The sequence below is a fragment of the Mytilus edulis genome, unplaced genomic scaffold, assembly GCF_963676685.1.
Source record: "Mytilus edulis unplaced genomic scaffold, xbMytEdul2.2 SCAFFOLD_1764, whole genome shotgun sequence".
Taxonomy (NCBI): Eukaryota; Metazoa; Mollusca; class Bivalvia; order Mytilida; family Mytilidae; genus Mytilus; species Mytilus edulis.
Window position 1 is genome coordinate 1,582 of NW_027268461.1, and position 19,680 is coordinate 21,261.

General features: G+C 32.6%; 1 protein-coding gene across 1 annotated transcript; it reads left to right on the forward strand.

The window, feature by feature from the left end:
* Nucleotides 1-2,205: 2,205 nt before the first annotated feature.
* On the forward strand, nucleotides 2,206-19,216 carry LOC139507548 (uncharacterized; the record flags this gene model as incomplete). Its single annotated transcript, XM_071295783.1, is given in 4 exon segments — nucleotides 2,206-2,296; nucleotides 10,970-11,283; nucleotides 12,247-17,684; nucleotides 19,083-19,216. Coding segments are annotated over 3 exon segments (5,774 nt in total), but the record flags the coding sequence as incomplete, so codon positions are not given.
* Nucleotides 19,217-19,680: the final 464 nt, after the last annotated feature.

Consider the following 19,680-nt stretch of genomic DNA (forward strand, 5'->3'; position numbering starts at 1 on the left):
TCTTGTTGAATGTCCTACAGTATGACTGGTACTTGTTGAATGTCCTATTATTATAGTAGGTTTTTGTTGAATGTCCTATTGGTATAGTAGGTTCTTGTTGAATCTCCTACAGTATGACAGATTACGTAAATTACATTTTACAAACATTACACGTGCAGTTGAATTATTTTTGAAAATAATACTAATACATGTGTCAATGAAAACACTGGCAATCGTATTCCTAAGAGCAATTTGCTCTTTGATTTTAGTTGGTTATTTACCCAAGGTAGTTTTCATAAAAAAATTATGACTAATGCTTTTTTTTTGGAATATTCTTATCGATAGACTTTTGGATGTTTGTCTTGAAAGTATTCCATAGTTCAACGTGACTCGTGTTATTTTTATCTTGTTTTAGCTGATTGTATGTTCTAGTGAGGTCTTTTTCTATTTGGTCCCAATTTGCCTTTTTTTTGTAGTTTAATATATTGTGAGCCTGTTGTTCAAGTTATTTTGAGGCAGTGCTAAATTTATTTCACAGTAAACAATGGCTTTGAACTAGCTGTCAGATAACTGCGAGTACTCTCAGATCTGTTCATTGTGTCTTTTTGTGTCGGTATGTATAAGTACCCGGCCACGTCCACTTATATTTTTGTCCATCTGATGAGTTAAGCCTTTTTCAACTGATTTTTATAGTTCGTTCTTATGTTGTACTGTTATACCACTGTTCCAGGTTAGGAGGAGGGTTGGGATCCCGCTAACATGTTTAACCCCGCCACATTATTTATGTATGTGCCTGTCCCAAGTCAGGAGCCTGTATATTCAGTGGTTCTCGTTTGTTTATGTGTTACATATTTGTTTTTCGTTCATTTTTTTTACATAAATAAGGCTGTTAGTTTTCTCGTTTGAATTGTTTTACATTGTCTTATCGGGGCCTTTTGTAGCTGACTATGCGTTATGGGCTTGCTCATTGTTGAAGGCCGTACGGTGACCTATAGTTGTTAATGTCTGTGTCATTTTGGTCTTTTGTGGATAGTTGTCTCATTGGCAATCATACCACATCTTCTTTTTTATAATGTCATGGTCGCTCGCTCCAATTGGTGGTAATGTTTCGACTCGATTGACAAATGATGGATTGGTCATACACAGCAGCTAGGTCTAGTGTTGTGTCGTTTCAGGTGTTCTTGCATGTTTACTACCTTTGTTAAGTTATTGGCATTTAATATGTCGAGGAGTTGTTGGTGTAGTGAAGAGTCAGGTTTACACGGGTATGACTGCTGGTGTCTTCCAGTCTATGTGGCCAAGATTGAAATCGCCACTTACTCAGATATTTGGGTTCGTTTTCTTACATAAGACTCTATTTATAATAATAGTGAGATACCAAGTTGTTCTAAGGATTCTCCTTTATCGGATAGTGGTCGATAGTAGGAACATCTAAATTATAGGTATAGTGATTTGTTTCCTTCATATGAAATTTTCGCCCACACATTTTCACCATTTGTATTGAGGTCTAGGTCGGTACCCGTATTTGTGATTTGTGTAGATGTGAGCTGGTTTGAGATAGCCAGTAACACTCCCCCATAGCCATCTTTTCTGTTTTGTTTTTTTTGTATTTTGTATAGATGTTGATTTGGAGGCTGGGATGTATTCATATGGAGAGGTGTTATTGGAGATCGAGCCATGTTTAGGTACCGGCAAATATGATGCTTGGTTTACAAGAGTCAATAATAAGTTCTACTTCAGGTTTTTTGTTCTTTATTGACTGAAAATTTTTCGTAAGTACTCTTAGTGGTTCTGACATGTCTGAGTTTTTTGCTTTACGCGATTATACCCTTTTTTCTTTTGATTTGATTTTTCTGGATTGGTGGTGAAGATGGGTTGGTAATCCAATATTAATAATTTCATTGTCAGAATCCATGCTTGTTTCTAATTCTGAGTAAGTATTTGACAATTCATGTAAAGTACTATTTGGGGGTGGGGGGGTCACTATTGAAAAATGTGGTGGAGAAGTTTAATTATAACTGAAGAATAACTAAAGATTGCCAAAAATTAAAGAATTTGGTTAAAATATATAAAATATATTGATTGTAGAAAAGAGCAATGTAATTACAGAATAGCCATTATTTTTTCAAGAAAAAGAATTAGCGAAAAAAAAATTAAGAATACAGTTAATGGCTTTGGGGCGAGTATATTTGGGGTGGCTTTGTCCAAAATCTGAAAAATATTGATAGGTTGACTTCCGGTCTTTTTAATGACCTCAGCTATGCTTTGCCAAGAAGATCGCAAGTCTGCATGACATGAAATCAAACAAGTTTGAAAGGTGAATAGAGACACTTTTGATACAAACCTTTACCAATAACAAATAATCGCACACATTAAATCAATAAATGCACATTTGGTTCAGCAAACAATTAAGATCATGTACGTGCTCTTTATTGATGTTACTTTTTTAGGAGCACCATAGTAATAAACACTAAAGGATGTTTGCCTCTCTATTTTTTGATTTTTTTTGTCAGATTTTCGGAATCCTCTGGTTTTATCCATGATTGTCATTTGAAAAGATTGCCCACTCACTCCTACTTTTCTTTTCATAATTTTATAACATAAAGTTTAAAAAGCCATATTTCAAACAGCCGGACAGCAAATCCCTGATTTGTCCGTTAAAAACCTGGATTTATTATTCGAGAATCAAGTGGAGATAATTTAAGAGAACATCGTTGACAGATGTCGCTGCGTAGAAAAAAAATTCCCCGCGGAAGACGACCCGGTAGGAAATCGTGAATTTTTTAAATTATAAGAAACTAAACGTATCACGAGCAGTATACATGATATTATAAGTTTAACAAGTATTTTAAAGATATGAGAAGTCAAATAATTTCATTTTTGAATCAGAAATTCAAGTCATTTTTTTTCAGCCTTCGGAACCGCCATTTTTCAATATCGACCGTCATTGACAAATATTCAACTCGGGACGAATTGAAACAAACCCGTTTTACCCAGGAAAAATAAATATGATAAATTTATATTGATAAACTGGAGATTGGAAAACACTTAATACTGGGGTAGTCACATGACATTACCCTTCGTTGTTTACACACGAGCTCAATTTCAGTACACATCACAAATTGGTAAGGCCCTGCGGGAACTCCCTGTTTTGTTGTTGAAACTGCTCTGCTCTTGACCAAAACAGCTCCGAAATGCGACAAACTTGCCACTAATGAAAAGACAGTCAACATGTCCTTTGAAATTAACACAATCTGTTATTTTTTGTGTAATTTATTTCCCTTTTTCATGCCCCAGTACACAAAAATACTAGAAATGAACAAAATTTGTTTTACTTCTTATAAATCACACACATGTTATGAATTCAGCACATTAGACATGTAATAAAATGTACACAAACCTCCCAATAACATCCCTTTAGCAGTGCATTTTTTTGGGGGAAGACCAGGTGTAAATTATTGTGACACTTGTCAGGTTTTGTCCTGAATCAGTGAAAGAATCAGTGTTCTCCCAAGGCCGATATGACGCTGCGGTGCTGCAGCGCCTTCATAATATTTTCGTAGATCCTGCAGCGTCTTAATTGGCCGCTGTCCCTTAATACTTGATCCCGCAGTATGTTAATTTTCACATTTTAATTATAAATGTTGGTTAAAATTGTCAAGTTGCTGATCACCGCTAAGAGGTCGGTCAGTGTTACGCAATAACTGATAATTAGTTTTACCTGAGCCACGCTTATCTCAGCCTTATCGGACTATGTTATCATGTAATAGCGTAAATGATCATCAAGAAAATCGGTATTTTCAGAAGAGAATTAAAAACTTCAGTGCAGAAATTGAAGAAATAGATCGCAAATACATTGTATAAAAATTTACACATCGTGTGTGTGTGATTACTTGACCATTTAAATAACGAATTTTTTCATTGGTCGAGAAGAAGAATCTATTTATACATGACCAATGAACGTATTGAATACACGTGATAAATTTGAATACACATTGCTAAAGATATTTACGATGAAAATTATGAATGAGAGTATTTGTAGTTGAAAAAATTAAAATAAACTTTGAATAAAGATAACGAGGAGTCATTTAAATTTATAGAAAGTGAAAAAATGTTGATTGCAAGCTCAAATCGTCTCAAACTGTCATGTTTTTAGAAATAAAATGATCATTGAACATCGATCGCGAATCCGTCCATCGGGAAGTATGTGACAATCCAATCAACATGGGTAGAATCGCGGCAGCTTCTGTTTAATGTCATAAGTAACTAATTTCAATGGTCTTAACTTTAACGAATTTGTAAAGTTTCGTTTATATCTACCTGTCAAAGATAGGTTTTAACAATAATACACACGGAAGCGTAATGTCAAACTACGGAAACTGTTCAGCTGTTCATTAAAATATTTTAATAAAGACTTTTTTATTTAAAAAGTTGTATACCAAATATCTAAACCATATTCGATTTTGATAATTCTGAATAAACATGTTCTCTGAAAATAACAAAGGGTGACTTCTAAATATAAGCAAAAGGCAGATGATGAAAGTAAAAGTTTTGTTTTTCAGACCAATGACTTCTAATGAAAAGGGGAATACGTATACAGCACCGTCAGTATTATAAGCAGATGGCATTGCTTCTCCCAATCCCAATCGAGCTTAAGTTATGGCAAGTGATAACAGCAAGCACCATGTTTCTGGTTTCAGTGACAAGTGGCTCACTGAGTTTTCATGGCTTAGAAATGTTAAAGGGGGTATAAGCAAAAGTTATTATGAGAGGGGGTTTTCAACCCTAAAGAGGATAAACTTTAAAAGACAATGCTGAGGAACAGATTGTCCAACAAAATAACACTATCTTGAACCAATAACCCTAGAAGGAGCAGAGAGTACAGAGATGAATATTTATATTTTGACTTCTTTAATTGACTGAATATAAATAACTTTTGTGTTTAAAATCAATTTATTTCATATATTCTTGTAATTCATTAGTACTCTGCATTATTAAACACATAACACAATGCATAAAAATTTATATTGCATGTCATGATTTATGACTAATTGCTTAAGATCACAAAAGTTCACTCTAAAAAAAGAGTTACATGCCCTTGAATTTTGCGCCTTAAAAAAATCCTGGGGAGAACACTGAGAATGACATGTCCAGTGTAAACAATCTGAGATCAGATATATCATAGATAAATGACAGAGGAAAACAGTTTGAACAGAGCCAGATCCTTATTTTGTAACTTTCAGATGTAATTTCAAATGAATGAATATGATATCACTTCTTAATATAATATGGCTTGTGCTTGTCCCCTATTCATTATCTTGGTTCTAGCAGTCCTTCAATAATTGTTCCATAGATGATTGTTCAATCTGCATCCAGTTTACCTATTAGTAAATTAATCTCTATTGATGAACACTTAGTCTAGTTCATTCTTTTTTTACAATTGTTAAGCTGCATGTACCTGCATTTGATGAATGAGGATTTATATATCAGGTCAACATGGTAATTTTTTTTATTCTTCATTATTACACATGTTTCAATATATATATTTATCATACTGTATGTTTAGTAGTAAATACAGTAGTTTTGCATATGTGATAAATAGCCTGCTGTTTAATCCATATCGCGCAACTTTGATGCGCAACCTTTATGGCATACCCTTTATCACACCCCTACCCTTTATCGCATACCCTTTATCACACCCCTACTTTTTTTATTTTTTTTTTTTTTTATATAAAGTCAGTTTTGGTTTTATTTTTGCTTAAGAAAAATTTTCCTCAAAATAGGTAAATTTTTTGAATGACGTCATTGTTTGGTATGTGACGTCACAAACATCGAGTTTTCATATTGTATGTGACGTCATGAACGTCAAGTTTTAATATTTTTTGGCACACTAAATGCACCTATGAACAATACAAAACACACAAATTAATACAATAATAAACAAAATATTTTTAAAACAACAGCACGCAAATTGTAAGGTAACCCAGGTGCTTCGGATAGGTAATTGAGCAGTTCTTTTAAGGCCTTTGAAACAAGACAAATGTAGAACTGAAGGTAACCCAGTGCTATGGATCAGAAAACAGTTCATATAATATAATACTCTTCTGTTGAAATATATGATAAAGTGTATAATACATGGCAAAATCCGTATCACATGCCGTATCACCCTCGACCAATATCATCTCTCGGGCCTAAAGGCCCTTGGGCTGATATTGATGTCTCGGGATGATACAACATATGATACGGATTTTGCCATGTATTATTCTCTATATAATATACATGATATATATTATATATGTTACCAGAAATGGTTATATATCATATGTCTATGATGGTACATATTATTTGAGAACAGTATGTCAATATATATGTTCCTGATATTATACTATGTGAATTATATAAAAAAAATCATATTCATTATATAATTATTTTTCTCACCCCATGGCTCTAGCTGTTGAATGTTGTGATTGTTGTTTTTTTTCAATTTGAGTACATGCATTACTATCCCACTAAATTACTTAAAATTAGTGAGAAAGCTATTTTCAGTTTTACTTTATTCTAGAAAAATATAAAATTTACTTTATCTTAAATGTTAAACAGACATGGCTCAAGAGGACTGTATGGGTATCCATATTCTATGCTTAGATTTATATAATATCTCCTAAGCCCTATTAAGTTCTAAATGATTAAAAAAAAACCAGCAGAAAGTTCAAACTACTACATTTCAGAATTTATATTTTACAATATAACCCCTTTTCTAAAATGAGACAGCACACAACAAAACACATGACAGTGTCACTATCAGGCCAAATCTAAATATATAGTTAGAATGAAAAACCACTGCAGAGAACAAAGTTCAATATAAAATGCAATATTTTTATGACATCAATTTGTTCAGGAATAGATTTTACTTTTTTAATCAGTCTCTCAATAGAAAATGAAATAAAGCACTGATTTTGTTTTTAGAATTTATTATTTTTTCTCAATTTTTATTACTTTGTTATATTGCTACTTACAATTAAACACATAGAAATTACTTTTATTGGTAAAGCCTTTTTATATTTTTAATCAAAATTGTCAAGGATGATATCCTATGCCAGTAACTAGAAGTTGTTACATTTCAGTGTTCATCATTAATAGGCCTCTCACATACATAATTACTTGCATAGATACATGTATTTAGAATGGAAATAAACATTTAATAATTTCATAGATATAACTGACATTGGGTCTTAACTTAACAGAAATTCTTTAAAAACATTACTCTAGAATAGAATATATAAAAGCAAAATTGTACATTTTATACCCATAATCTTTATAAAATATATTTTTATGTAGATCTACTAAGAAACAATATGTTTCTGCATCACTGAATGCTGAATCAAAATGAAGAATTTATGTGTATTCAAGAATAATAATTTATGATTCTTCTAAAAAGTATGCCATGAAATAATTATTTCCATCAAAGTATATATGACAAAATACAAAATTGAGCGGTATATACACATGCACTCAGGGAATATATGCTGAAAAATTTCCCACTTTAATGATGGAATTATAACACCAAAGTTTTTTCTAATAATTTACTGGTCCAAAACCCCTCACTTTATGTAAAAAAAATTAACCATATAGAAAACTTTTTTATATTTCTTCTGAAGCTGTAGTAATTTAATTTTTAAACTGAATATGTAATAATATTTGCATCCCCCCCCCCCCCCCCCCCCCCCCCCCCTTGATTTCTAGATGATTATCAGATATTTTTATGCAATATGTAATTTTAAATAGTGATTTACCAAAGCAGACATACATTCTATTATACTTTCTCTCACTGTTTGGGTCCTGATACCTGACAGGTGCCCTCATTCCAATGATTAATTGTATTAAATATCCAAGGTATTTTTCATATTTACACATTTTGCTAACGCACACTGATAAATTATTGGATATTTTACCCCAGAATCACTCTTTCACCTACTAAAATTGAGCAAAATGGTTATTTTCTCTTGTTTCTGATCAGCCTTCCCTTCAACGACTTTTCATTCGAGTTATCTCCCTTTGGACGGTCGCCTGTTTTGGGCCTGTTGAATTGACACAATGCCGTTTTACCTGGCGAGTTTTTGTATCAATAGGCATTTCATGTTCATAATATCAGGAGGTATCATCCCTATAAAGGAAAAAATGTTACCATTCCATGTGTCATTTCAATTTCAATTTATTTACTGAGAAGTGTCAGGCCGCTGCACGTTTTTTCATCTTTCCCAATCAAATAATCAAGGAAATGCTATTTTTTCTTTCTTAAATGAATAACGTAGTTAAAGTTTGAAACCTGTTGTATATAATGATGTATTTGGTTAAGCATGTTAAATACACAAAATAGCTTTACGCCGTCGATTTGGTGACGTCATTGCCATTGCTAAAAAATGCCATTTTTTGAACTAAAAATCACGTGACCAGACTTATAAAATCGACACCATTATGAGATTTGCTGTCCGGCTGAAAATCTTATAAAATCCTTGTTATTTTTCATAATTTTTGAAACAAAAAAGGTGTCAATGTTAAATCTATGAAAAATCTAGAGAGAATTATTTCCCGCCAAATTTTCAATGGCTTATATCTCGAAAACAAACACACAGACCCTCCATTTTTATCGACTGTTTTAGTTCCTTTATTTATATATACTATCAATTCATAACAGTCTTTTAAAACGCTTGTTATTTTTAAACAGAGTAGCGAACATCCTTAAACTGGCAAAAGGACACTCAAATTCATAATCAAAAGAAGAGTCAATGCCATGGCAAATAACGAACAAATGACAAACCATGGATCCTGTTTACTGTTAAGAACCCTTTATTATTAATATGAGACAGGCAATAAAAAGACTGATAAAGACAAAATAGTTGTTTCATTTAATCATTATTTAATAGAGGGATTGTTACTCATTTGGGGAAAAGTTCCCCATTCGTTAAATAATGACCCCAACCTGATAAATATATCAATGTAGCACATGTAGTACATTTTACTCTAAATATGCATGTTTAAGTACTATAAAAAAGTTGAAACTGTTAACTGGACTTTATATGGTTCATTTCTGGAATCATGTCTTTCACTGGAAAAGTTCGTCGATTTCGCACGCCTTTATGACATCATTTACCAGATAGAAGGCACGCCTGTATCCCTGTTCTATTAAAAGTTTCCAGCACTTTCATAATCCTCATTCTGTAGGGTAGTATAGAAATAATTAATGTTCTGTAAGTACATAATCGTGATGCCGTATGACTGATACAGTATATATAATAAACTTTTTCACCCGTTTTCTCAACGTGTTTTGGAAATTTGTATGCATACATTTTTGTCACATGGTGACCGAAGTCACATGAGTGATTTGTCTAAAAACAGTATCCAGGAACTGGCCTATTTCTCGCTCTATGAGAGGGGGTCTGAGCGGTCCTGATCTTCAAGTCTCGGGCTTAAAAACATGAAATCCTGACATCCATAATGTAAACATGGTAAAGAAATTTCCTGAAATTCGAAAAAAAGAATTCCTGGATTCCAAAAGGATCAAAAACACCGGATTCAGGAGTCCCGATAACGGTCTGACCCCACTCTATCATGTCTATAGTCAAGTTTCTCTTTGATAGTAAACATGCATATTTAGAACAAAATATGGTATATTGTTGGTATAAAGATATAGTTTAAAGAAACAATACATGTATATATTTAACAATCTAGAATTTATGATAATTAAATTAATATAAGGGGATCTTGTCCTCTGAAGCACTTACATGTATCATGCCTATGGGACAAATAACAGCTTACATAATACAAAATAGAAAATTAAAGTTAGAGAACAACAAACCCCACTAAAAATCAGGGGGGATCTTAAATGGGTGCTCTTTGAGGTTAATTAAGCATATCATGCTCCACATGTTGCACCAGTTGTATTGTGAAAGGACAAACACATAAGAAAATTTTTCTGAAACTCAAAATTTATAAGTCTTAATCCCTTTTTTACAAGCATTTTTTTGGGGATTCAATCATTCTTTTAGGTATACCCGAGCTATTTTTATAATAAACCTTTAAAAATATCTGAAAGGTCATTGAAATAAAGTGACAAATATGGATGTGTAAAACCACAAAATCTACTCTGAGTAGGGTTTATTAACTTAAATTAAGATAGGATTTTGAGAGCTAAATTAAAGTCACTTTTTACATAAAAAGAAAATATACCTTTCTTTGGTAACAGTTTGACATGATGGGACTATATTGAATAGGGTTAAATAAATGCAAAATCATTTTCTTTTTCAGTATTTCATAAAATTTTCTTTACTATACATTGTATGTTTCTGTTTTGATTGTTATGTACATGTACAATGTATTGAATCATGCTAATGGGACTAATGTAATAAATCTATTGGTCGACTCAATGTTCCTGTCTTTAAGACTAGCTTAATATATATGGGGTGTAGATGTATATGCCACAGTCTAAAGAAATTTAAGATAAAGAATAGAGATAAAATTGAAAATGAAATAGGGAATGTGTCAAAGAGACAACAACCCGACCATAGAACATTAGAACAGACAACAGCAGAAGGTCACCAATAGGTCTTCAATGCAGCCAAAAACTCCTGCAACCGGAGGTGTCCTCCAGCTGGCCCATAAACAAGTATCTATACTAGTTCAGTGATAATGGACATCATACTTAACTCCAAATTATACACAAGAAACTAAAATTATAAATCATACAAGACTAACAAAGGCCAGAGGCTCCTGACTTGGGACAGGCGCAAAAAGAACATATTTTAAAATATAAAATAAAGAATACAGAAAATGTTTTAAAATTTAGAATGAAGAAAAAGGTAAAGTATGCAAAAAAATAATTTAAAAAATAAAGATAACTTTGCACATAATGTTTTTGTCCAAAATACATGTTGATACCTTTATATAGTACACCTAGTAGGAATATACATGTAGATTCATTATATAATTTCAGGTATATTCAAAAGAATAAACTAAAAGTTTGTTGGCAGAAGCATAATCCAGTTGTTCAATGTATCAAAAGCCACAATTAATGTTAGTGACAGAGTAAAGAAAATAACATCAAGATGGTAAATTGTGACCACTTATCTCCCTTAGGAGATTATCTCTATCAACTGTACAAAAGTCAGGTTCTATGTGACCTGTCAATCATAACCAGAACTGGTACAACAGTCCTGGCTCACAAACTGGTAGTAGCAGCATTCTCTGGAGCAGTCAGAACAGAAGTGGAGAAATGGAAAGATTTACCTCAAGTGTCAATAGTTGTAGGTAGGTTCAAATAGAGGTTAGAGATCTTAGAATTCATCAAACAAGTTCAGAATTTTCATATACTTTATTGATTTATTTCCATGTGTGACATTCAAAGAAACGTGGCTGGCATGACACAAAGTTGAAAGAAGAATACAGGTCCACAGGTCACTACACCACAACATATTAGTCCAGCCTGACTACCCTATAAAAAAGAAGATGTGGTATGATTGCGAATGAAACAACTCTCCACAAGAGCCTAAAGACACAGAAATCAACACCTCTAGGTTACTGTACGGCCTTCAACAATGAGAAAAGCCCTTACAGCATAGTCAGCTATATAAAGCCTCGAAATGACAAATGTAAAACAATTCAAACGAGAAAACCAATGGCCTAATCTACATGTATGTACAAAATAATGAACTAGTCTGTCAGCATTAATCTAAAGTCTACTTACAGTTTGAGAGATTAATTTTTGAGAAAAAAAATGTTTTGGATGTCAGAATATAGGTTCTTATTATTGCCATATTTCCATGGTTCAATTATAAATTTGCTTGATTGGTTCAGTTTTTTTATTATGACAAAATGGTGTATAAAGTACATGTAAGTGTAAAACATATCAGTTGCATTTTCATGAATTACAGACATTGATAAAAAAACATTTACCTTGGAAGAGTTGTTAAAAAAAGTTATTAAAGGTACATTTATCAACATATGCTCCAAAATCATTCGCTGATTATAATATATTGTTTATTTTCAATTTTTCCTTCTCTGTGTTCCAGTTTGCCTACATATAAGACTTGTTATATGATTTTCACACTTTTTTTAGACAGTCAGTTTTATTAAAATCATACACATCATTTGATAGATAAAAAAATCTAGTGAATGCTGTTCTGGTGTTGATGAATTGAATTTGTATTTTTTAACTGTTTTAAAAAGATATCTTTTTTTCGTATGGATATGGTTTCTATTTTCTTTTAATAGATTGCGAAGTTGCAGTCTTAATGGAATTTTTAGATTATATGTACACTGGAAATCTACATCTTAGTGAAGAGTTATTTCCCCTGCTACAGAATGTAAGTCATGGTTTACAGATTCCATCACTTCAAAAATACTTGGAAGAATATCAGGCAAGTTTAACAAGGCCAAGTAATGGAGATGATGCACAAGAAGGGGAAGTAACTGGTATAAAAAATGAATATGGAGAAACTATTTCAGATATATCTGAACAGACAAACATTGGAGAGTCAAGTGAAATAAGGGAGATAACTAAGAAAACAAGTGGTTTAAATGGAGACTGTAACTTTATCAGTGAACAGACATGCATTAAAGAGTCAAATGAAGTAAGGGAGGTTACTCTCATTACAAAGGAAGAAAAGGGAACTAATTCAGATATATCTGAACACACAAGCATTGAAGAGTCAAATGAAAGGGAGCTAACTGTCATTATAACAGAAGAGAAAGGGACTATTTCAGATATATCTGATCAGACAAAAATTGATCAGCCAAATGAAGTACAGGAAATAACTGTCATTCCAGAGGAAGAGAAGAGAACTAATTTAGATGAAAAGAAGAATATTGATCAGTCAAATGAAGTAAGGGAGATTACTGTGAGAACAAATTGTGTAAATAAAGACTGTAATTCTGTCAGTGGAAAGGTGAAAAATGGAAGAAATTTAGAAATGAATAAATCATTTGACAGTCAAAGTTTTGAAATGTGTGACAATTTAGAGGTAGCAGATGATGACACTTCTACTGATGTGAATGACAATGTTGCATCATGGGAAGGTGGGATAGAGGTCACTGATGAGTCCCCAAGGACAAGTAATATGCCAAAGCAAGGGAAACAAGATAGTCTGATCAAAGAGTCATATGTACTGCTAGAACGAATTGATAGTCTTGTCCAACCTAGAGACTGTAACAAGACTTCAGGAAAAATAGATCATAGCATTACCCATGATACCTCTGGACATAGTGTCATAGCATCATCTTTTCTAGTGAAAGATGGAAAAAATAAATATACATTGGATGCAGAACATTTGACAAACAGAAAGAAGAAAACTATCAGACATGATAGACATAGACTTTTAATGAATCACTCACAAAATTCATTTAGAAAATTGAAACCTACCATGAAAAAGTTTAAAAAGAAGAGTTTGGCTGAAATGTTTGTTTGTAAATTGAAGAAACTGTACTCAAAACAGTATAAAGACATACTAGTACAAAAGATCGGATATTCCTGTAAAATCTGTAAGGTTTGGGATAAAAATGTATCTCGCATCAAACTTCACATAAATTTGAAACACAGAAACATAAAACCAAGAAAGTTTAAATCTACAAGCAAAAAAAGAAGGAAATGTAAATCTAAGAAAAGAAGTAAACATATGCTTGAAAAAAGAAAGAACATAATGAAGAAAATTGAACAAAAAATTAAAAATTTTGAATGTTACAAATGTGACAAAAGTTACTCGGGTGTTCGTGCATTAGCATCTCATCTCATTGAAAAACATGAACTCAAATCTGACAGGGTGCAAAAATTGACCGGCTATCCAAAATATTTCAAGTACAAGAAATTTTCTAATCAGAACTGCAAAGAATGTAATATAGCCTTTGATTCATTGAGTGATTTTAGAGCACATTGTCGAAGTGTTCACAAGAAAAAACGTTTAGATCCTGATATAGCTTGTTCATATGAAAATTGTTCGGAAAAATTTCTACTTGAATCAGAACTACTTGAACACATAGTTGAATTTCATAAAACTCATACGAGAAAAAGTGTTGAGCATATGACCTTAAGGAGAGCAGAGGTCAAAGACTCACATGGTGTTGAGTCTGTTGACAGAAATAATCTCTCAACACCGGAAAAAGAAGCAAAACAACAGAAAATATCGACCGGTTTCTCACATAATGTTGATGTAATAAAACAGACAATGACATGCGTGGATTGCAAGAGAAAGTTCATGAATCTACGTAACCTCTCAAGTCATTTACAAAGTATACATATGTACACATTTGAACAGGCAAGGGAAGTAACTGGGTATCCATCTTTCTTTAATAAAAGAGGACACACAAAGAAGGTATCGAAAAATCAGAAATTTCAGAAACACACAGGAAATCTTAAAGAATTACAAATGACACAAGACACAACTGATAAAGAAAGTCCTGCAAATGAAAAGTTACCAACGCCTACCTCAAGACAAATTTCTTTGAATCAGAAGAAGAAAATCAGTAATGTTTTATTACCATCAGAGAAAGACAGATGCGTTGAATGTCCCAAGTCATCAATTTGTACACAAAAGGTAATAGAAAAAGAAAAAAACCATCAGAAAACATCGACAGGTTACTCTCAGAAAGTTGATGTGATAAAACAGACAATGACTTGTGTGGATTGCAAAAGAAATTTCACCAATCTACGTAACCTCTCAAATCATCTCCAGAGTAGTATACATAAATACACATTTGAACAAGCAAGGGAGGCAACTGGTTATCCATCTTTTGTAAAAATAAAAGACACTTCTGGGAAAGAAAGTTCTGAAAATGCAATAGAAATTTTTACCAAGGCTATTGAAAGTCAAATTTCGTCATATCCAAAGAAAGCAATCAAGTACAAAGTTCTAATACCATCAAAAAAATACACGTGTAATAGATGTCCAAAGTTGTCAGTCTGTAGAAATAAGTTAATACATAAAAATCATAGAGAAATAATACATAAGAAAATACTTGTTTCAAAATTGTTTGCTAGCCAACTAGTTTTAAAGAAACATATCTGTCAGAGCTTTTCATGTATACAACATCTTTCCAAAAAGCTGTTCCAACAAGGTTCAGTAATTAGTATGTTGGATTCAAACAATAGTGACTCTCCTGGATCCTTGCTGAATCAAAGTAATGGAAATCAGAAAAGATGCAAAGGAAACCAGTTTACCTGTTTGAAATGTGGATTATCTTTCCAATACTACAGCAGTGCATCATTACACTTCAAGAATAAACATGGAAATCTTCAGTTACGACAACGAGCCATTTCTTCCAGAATACAAAAGCATGTGAACATGCGTTTTTCTATGTTTTCTAGAGAGTCATGTTTACCTAAGGTACAGGTAGATTTCAATGAAAAAAATAGAACATGTTACAAATGTCAAAAGACCTTTTCATCTAAGCGAAAGTTCTCCCGCCATTTGAAAAGCACCAGATGTCATACTGATTACTTACCATTAAAGCAGACAGGCTACACACATAAAGTTGACGTAAGAAAGCAGACAAAAACATGTGTAGATTGCAAAAGAAGTTTCACGACATTACGTGGCCTTGCAAACCATCTACAGAGTAGTGTACACATGTACTCATTTGAACAGGCAAGGGAGGCAACTGGGTATCCATCACATATTAAAATAATAGATTATACAATGAAGGTGTCAAAATGTCAGAAATGTTCTGTCCTATTTCCCACAATGAAAGATTTGAAAGCTCATACAGTTGCAGTACATGGTATTCCATGTAAATTCTGTGATGAAACATTTTCAAGTCCCTTTTCATTAAAAAGACATGGGTTTCGGAAACACAGAGAACATATTAAGGAATTCCAAATGATTACATATACATTTGATAAAGAGATGAATGAAGCATGTGATGGAGAAATTATCCCCAAGGCTAGTATGGCTAGCGAAAGTCAAGCGTGTGAAGGTGAAAATATCTTCAAGGCTAGTGCAGTTAGTGAAAGTCAAGCGTGTGACAGTGAAAACATCTCCAAGGCTAGTACAGTTAGTGAAAGTCAAAGTTCATCATATCAGAAGAAGAAAATTAAGTACAATGTTATATTACCATCAAAGAAATACAGATGTAATAGATGTCCCAAGTCATTGGTCTGTAGAAATAAGTTTATTCATAAAAATCATACAGAAATAAGGCATAAGAAAATTCTTGTTTCAAAGTTGTTTGCTAGCCAACTTGTTCTAAAGAAAAACATGTGTAAAAATCACTCATTGATCAAATCAGTTACCAATGACAACCTAGATTTGACCTCTAAGTCAAAAATAGAGGACATTGAAAAGATTTCAGAACCAAAAGTTGGACAGGAACCAAAAGTTATAGCCCTAAATGAAATGTCAGCTGATGTAGCAGGTTTAACACAGGAACCAAAAGTTGTAGTGGTAAAGGAAAAATCAGCTAACATGATAGGTCTAACACATTATTTTAAAGATGAAAATAATTCCATTGAACCATTATCAGACATGAAGTCAAACATAAGTGATCAATTAACTCTAATGGAAAATTCAGCCTTGATTGATCAAAATTACCCATTGAATACAATAGATAATGACTCTTCTGGTTCCTTGAATAATTCAAGTATTATTAATGAAAAACAGAAAAAGTGCATGAGAAACCAGTTTACTTGTTTGAAATGTGGGTTGTCTTTCCCTTATTACAGCATGGCTCCATTGCATTTAAAGAAGAAACATGGAGGGCATCAGCTCAGACAAAGATTTATTTTTACAAGAATAAAAAAACATGTCAGTTTACGTAGAGTTCTATTTTCCAGAGACCCAATAGAAACAAATACTTCCAATATATTGTCAGATGAAAAAAGGCCAACAAAATGTGATATATGTGACAGGACATTTTCATGTGTTGATACTCTTGCCCATCATTTGGTCCACTATCACACTAACATGACTAAACGGGCAAGACAAGCATCAAGTAACATTGACCACACTAATATGACTAAACCGGCAAGGCGAACATCTAGTAACTTGGGCAAGCAGAGAATTACCTGTGTACATTGCCGGAAATCATTGAAATATCCCCGTACTCATGCCGCCCATCTTCAGATTATTCATCACTATACTGTTGAACAGGCAATGGAAGTCACTGGCTACCCTTCATTCAGGAAAAAAAAAGTTTACACAAAAAAGCCTACAAAATGTCTGAAATGTTCTGTGATTTTTCCAACCTTGAAAGAGTACAAAGCTCATGAAATGCTGGTCCATAGTATACCATGTAAAATTTGTAGTGAGAAGTTTTCAAATTCATGGCTTCTAAAAAGGCATTGGATTAAAAAACATCCAGAAAATGTTCATGACCTTGAGGAAATGAAAACTACATCTTTAACCAGTATGGCTGAAGAAGAAGAGAATAAAAAAGAAACTGAAGAAATGTTTAAATGTGACAATTGTGATTTTACAACTATAGAATTAAATGTGTTGTCGTCACACCTCCTAGAAAGTCATCCAGAGGTCAAACCGTGTTGTTCTGTTTGTGGATATGTATACAGTAGCCAAGACGATGTGGAGTTGCACATGAACGAATGCAACCGTAAAACAAAGACGTATCAAGAAAAATGCAGTGTTTGTTATAAAAAGTTTTATAAAAGATCAAGTTTGCAGATACATCAGTTCAAGGAACACGGTATACAGCATCCAAATGTTCAGGTACTTATGGTATATATATATAGTACTGCGGATTCATTATTAATCTATGGATACCAATTTTTGTGGATTTCTTGGGAACAAGTCAACCACAAAACTAAATTTTCAATGAATAACAAATATTCTTTAGGCTTGTATTCAGTCTTTGGTAGAAATACGAAAATTAATTTCCATGAAATGAAAGATTTCATTAATTCATTCAAATAGGTACGTAGTGGAAAAATGAATGAATCAACAGAAAAAGACTTGTATGACTTTTGACTCCAGAATTTTTTTATTTTCTTCAGGTTACCTTCTATTGAAAGTTGAATAAAGCTTACAATCGGATCCATAAAGCATGTATAGGGAATTTTATTTTTTTACGTTTTTGATACACAACAATTCTAACGAAATCTGTAAATGTAAAAACTAAAGGCCTTATTTATCATGGATATGTACAAAAAATGAATGAAAAACAAATATGTAATACTTAAAAAAACAACAACCACTGAATAACTGGCTCCTGACTTGGGACAGACACATACATACAGAATGTGGCATGTTAGACATGATTAGGTAACCTGTCGACTAATTGTTAATGAGACAACTCTTCACAGGATACCAATTGTCAAAGAAATTTCAACTAAAGGTGACTACACCAGAGTTAGCGAAAAGTGTCAGTCCAAACGATTTCACCACCAAAATTTTGCATAGGACTGACACAATTTTAGTATTTTTCAATAGATTAAAAGAGAGGACCAGCAGATTTTTTTCAAAGATCACCAAGGGGAAAAAAATTTCACGAACTCTGCTTCACAGCCTTTCACAATGAACTTTAACAAAGATCATACTGCTTAGCAAGCTATAAAAGGACAGATATTAAACAATTTAAATGAGAAAAATAACAGCCTAGTTTATGTACAAATACTGTAAATTCAGAAATTATTGCATGCATTTATTATTGCAATATTGTAATTTTAGACTTAAATGCGATTTTATTTTAAGATTTTGAGAAAAATCCTGTTTTGGTCATATAAAATATTCCAATACAGAAGTTTAAATTATTGCTTTTACAACTCTGTTGCATGTTTCCCATTTAATAAAAACCTTGCAATAATTTCTGAATTTACAGTAAATGAAAGAAAAACAAATATGGAACACAGCAACAAACGACAACCACGGAATAACAGGCTCCTGACTTTGGACAGGCATATAGACCATTGTACATACAGAATGTGGCAGGGTTCCTGGTTTAACAAAATCTGTAGACAATAAAATGCAAATTTGTATTGTCTAACACATAAGATTTTATGTTTAATGTTTATGTATATATTTACATGTTTGAAATTAATGAGAATTAACACTTACACTAATAATTATAAATCTACAGCCCTAAATGAATTTTTAACTATATCATTTCAGAAATATAAATGTGATGTTGATGGCTGCAAAACCATCACTTACACATTAGCCAATTTTAATCACCATAAAAAAATGCATACAAGAGAGAAGAAATATTCTTGTGACGAGTGTCAGTTTATGAGTTCACAATATAGGTGAGTTCAGTGTTAATTATACTAGATTCTAATATGACGCACTTCTTACCTTTATAAAAAAAAACATGCTCTAACATGTCTAAATCCAATAGAATTTTGTTTTCACATGCGTATACATTTGTGTATTGACCTATTTAGAATAATGAATTTTATCAAATTACCTGCACTTAATATATTTCCTTAACTTAAAAAAACCCACTTTCAAACTTTATAATGGTGCACATGATGTTAATAATTCATTTATTATGACTGTAATGTGTTGCATTCTGAAATTGACATATTTGACCTAGATATGATGACCCTTCATGCTGGCTGTCTAAACTCCTCCCTCTGAAAAATCACAGTACCAGCCGTTTGCTTCTTTACAAACAAAAAAGTGAGGTTCATGGAAGAGCCTACATAAACGCTTTTACACTTATACTTATCGTACATAGAAATTACCTTAATTGACACCATAGGCATTA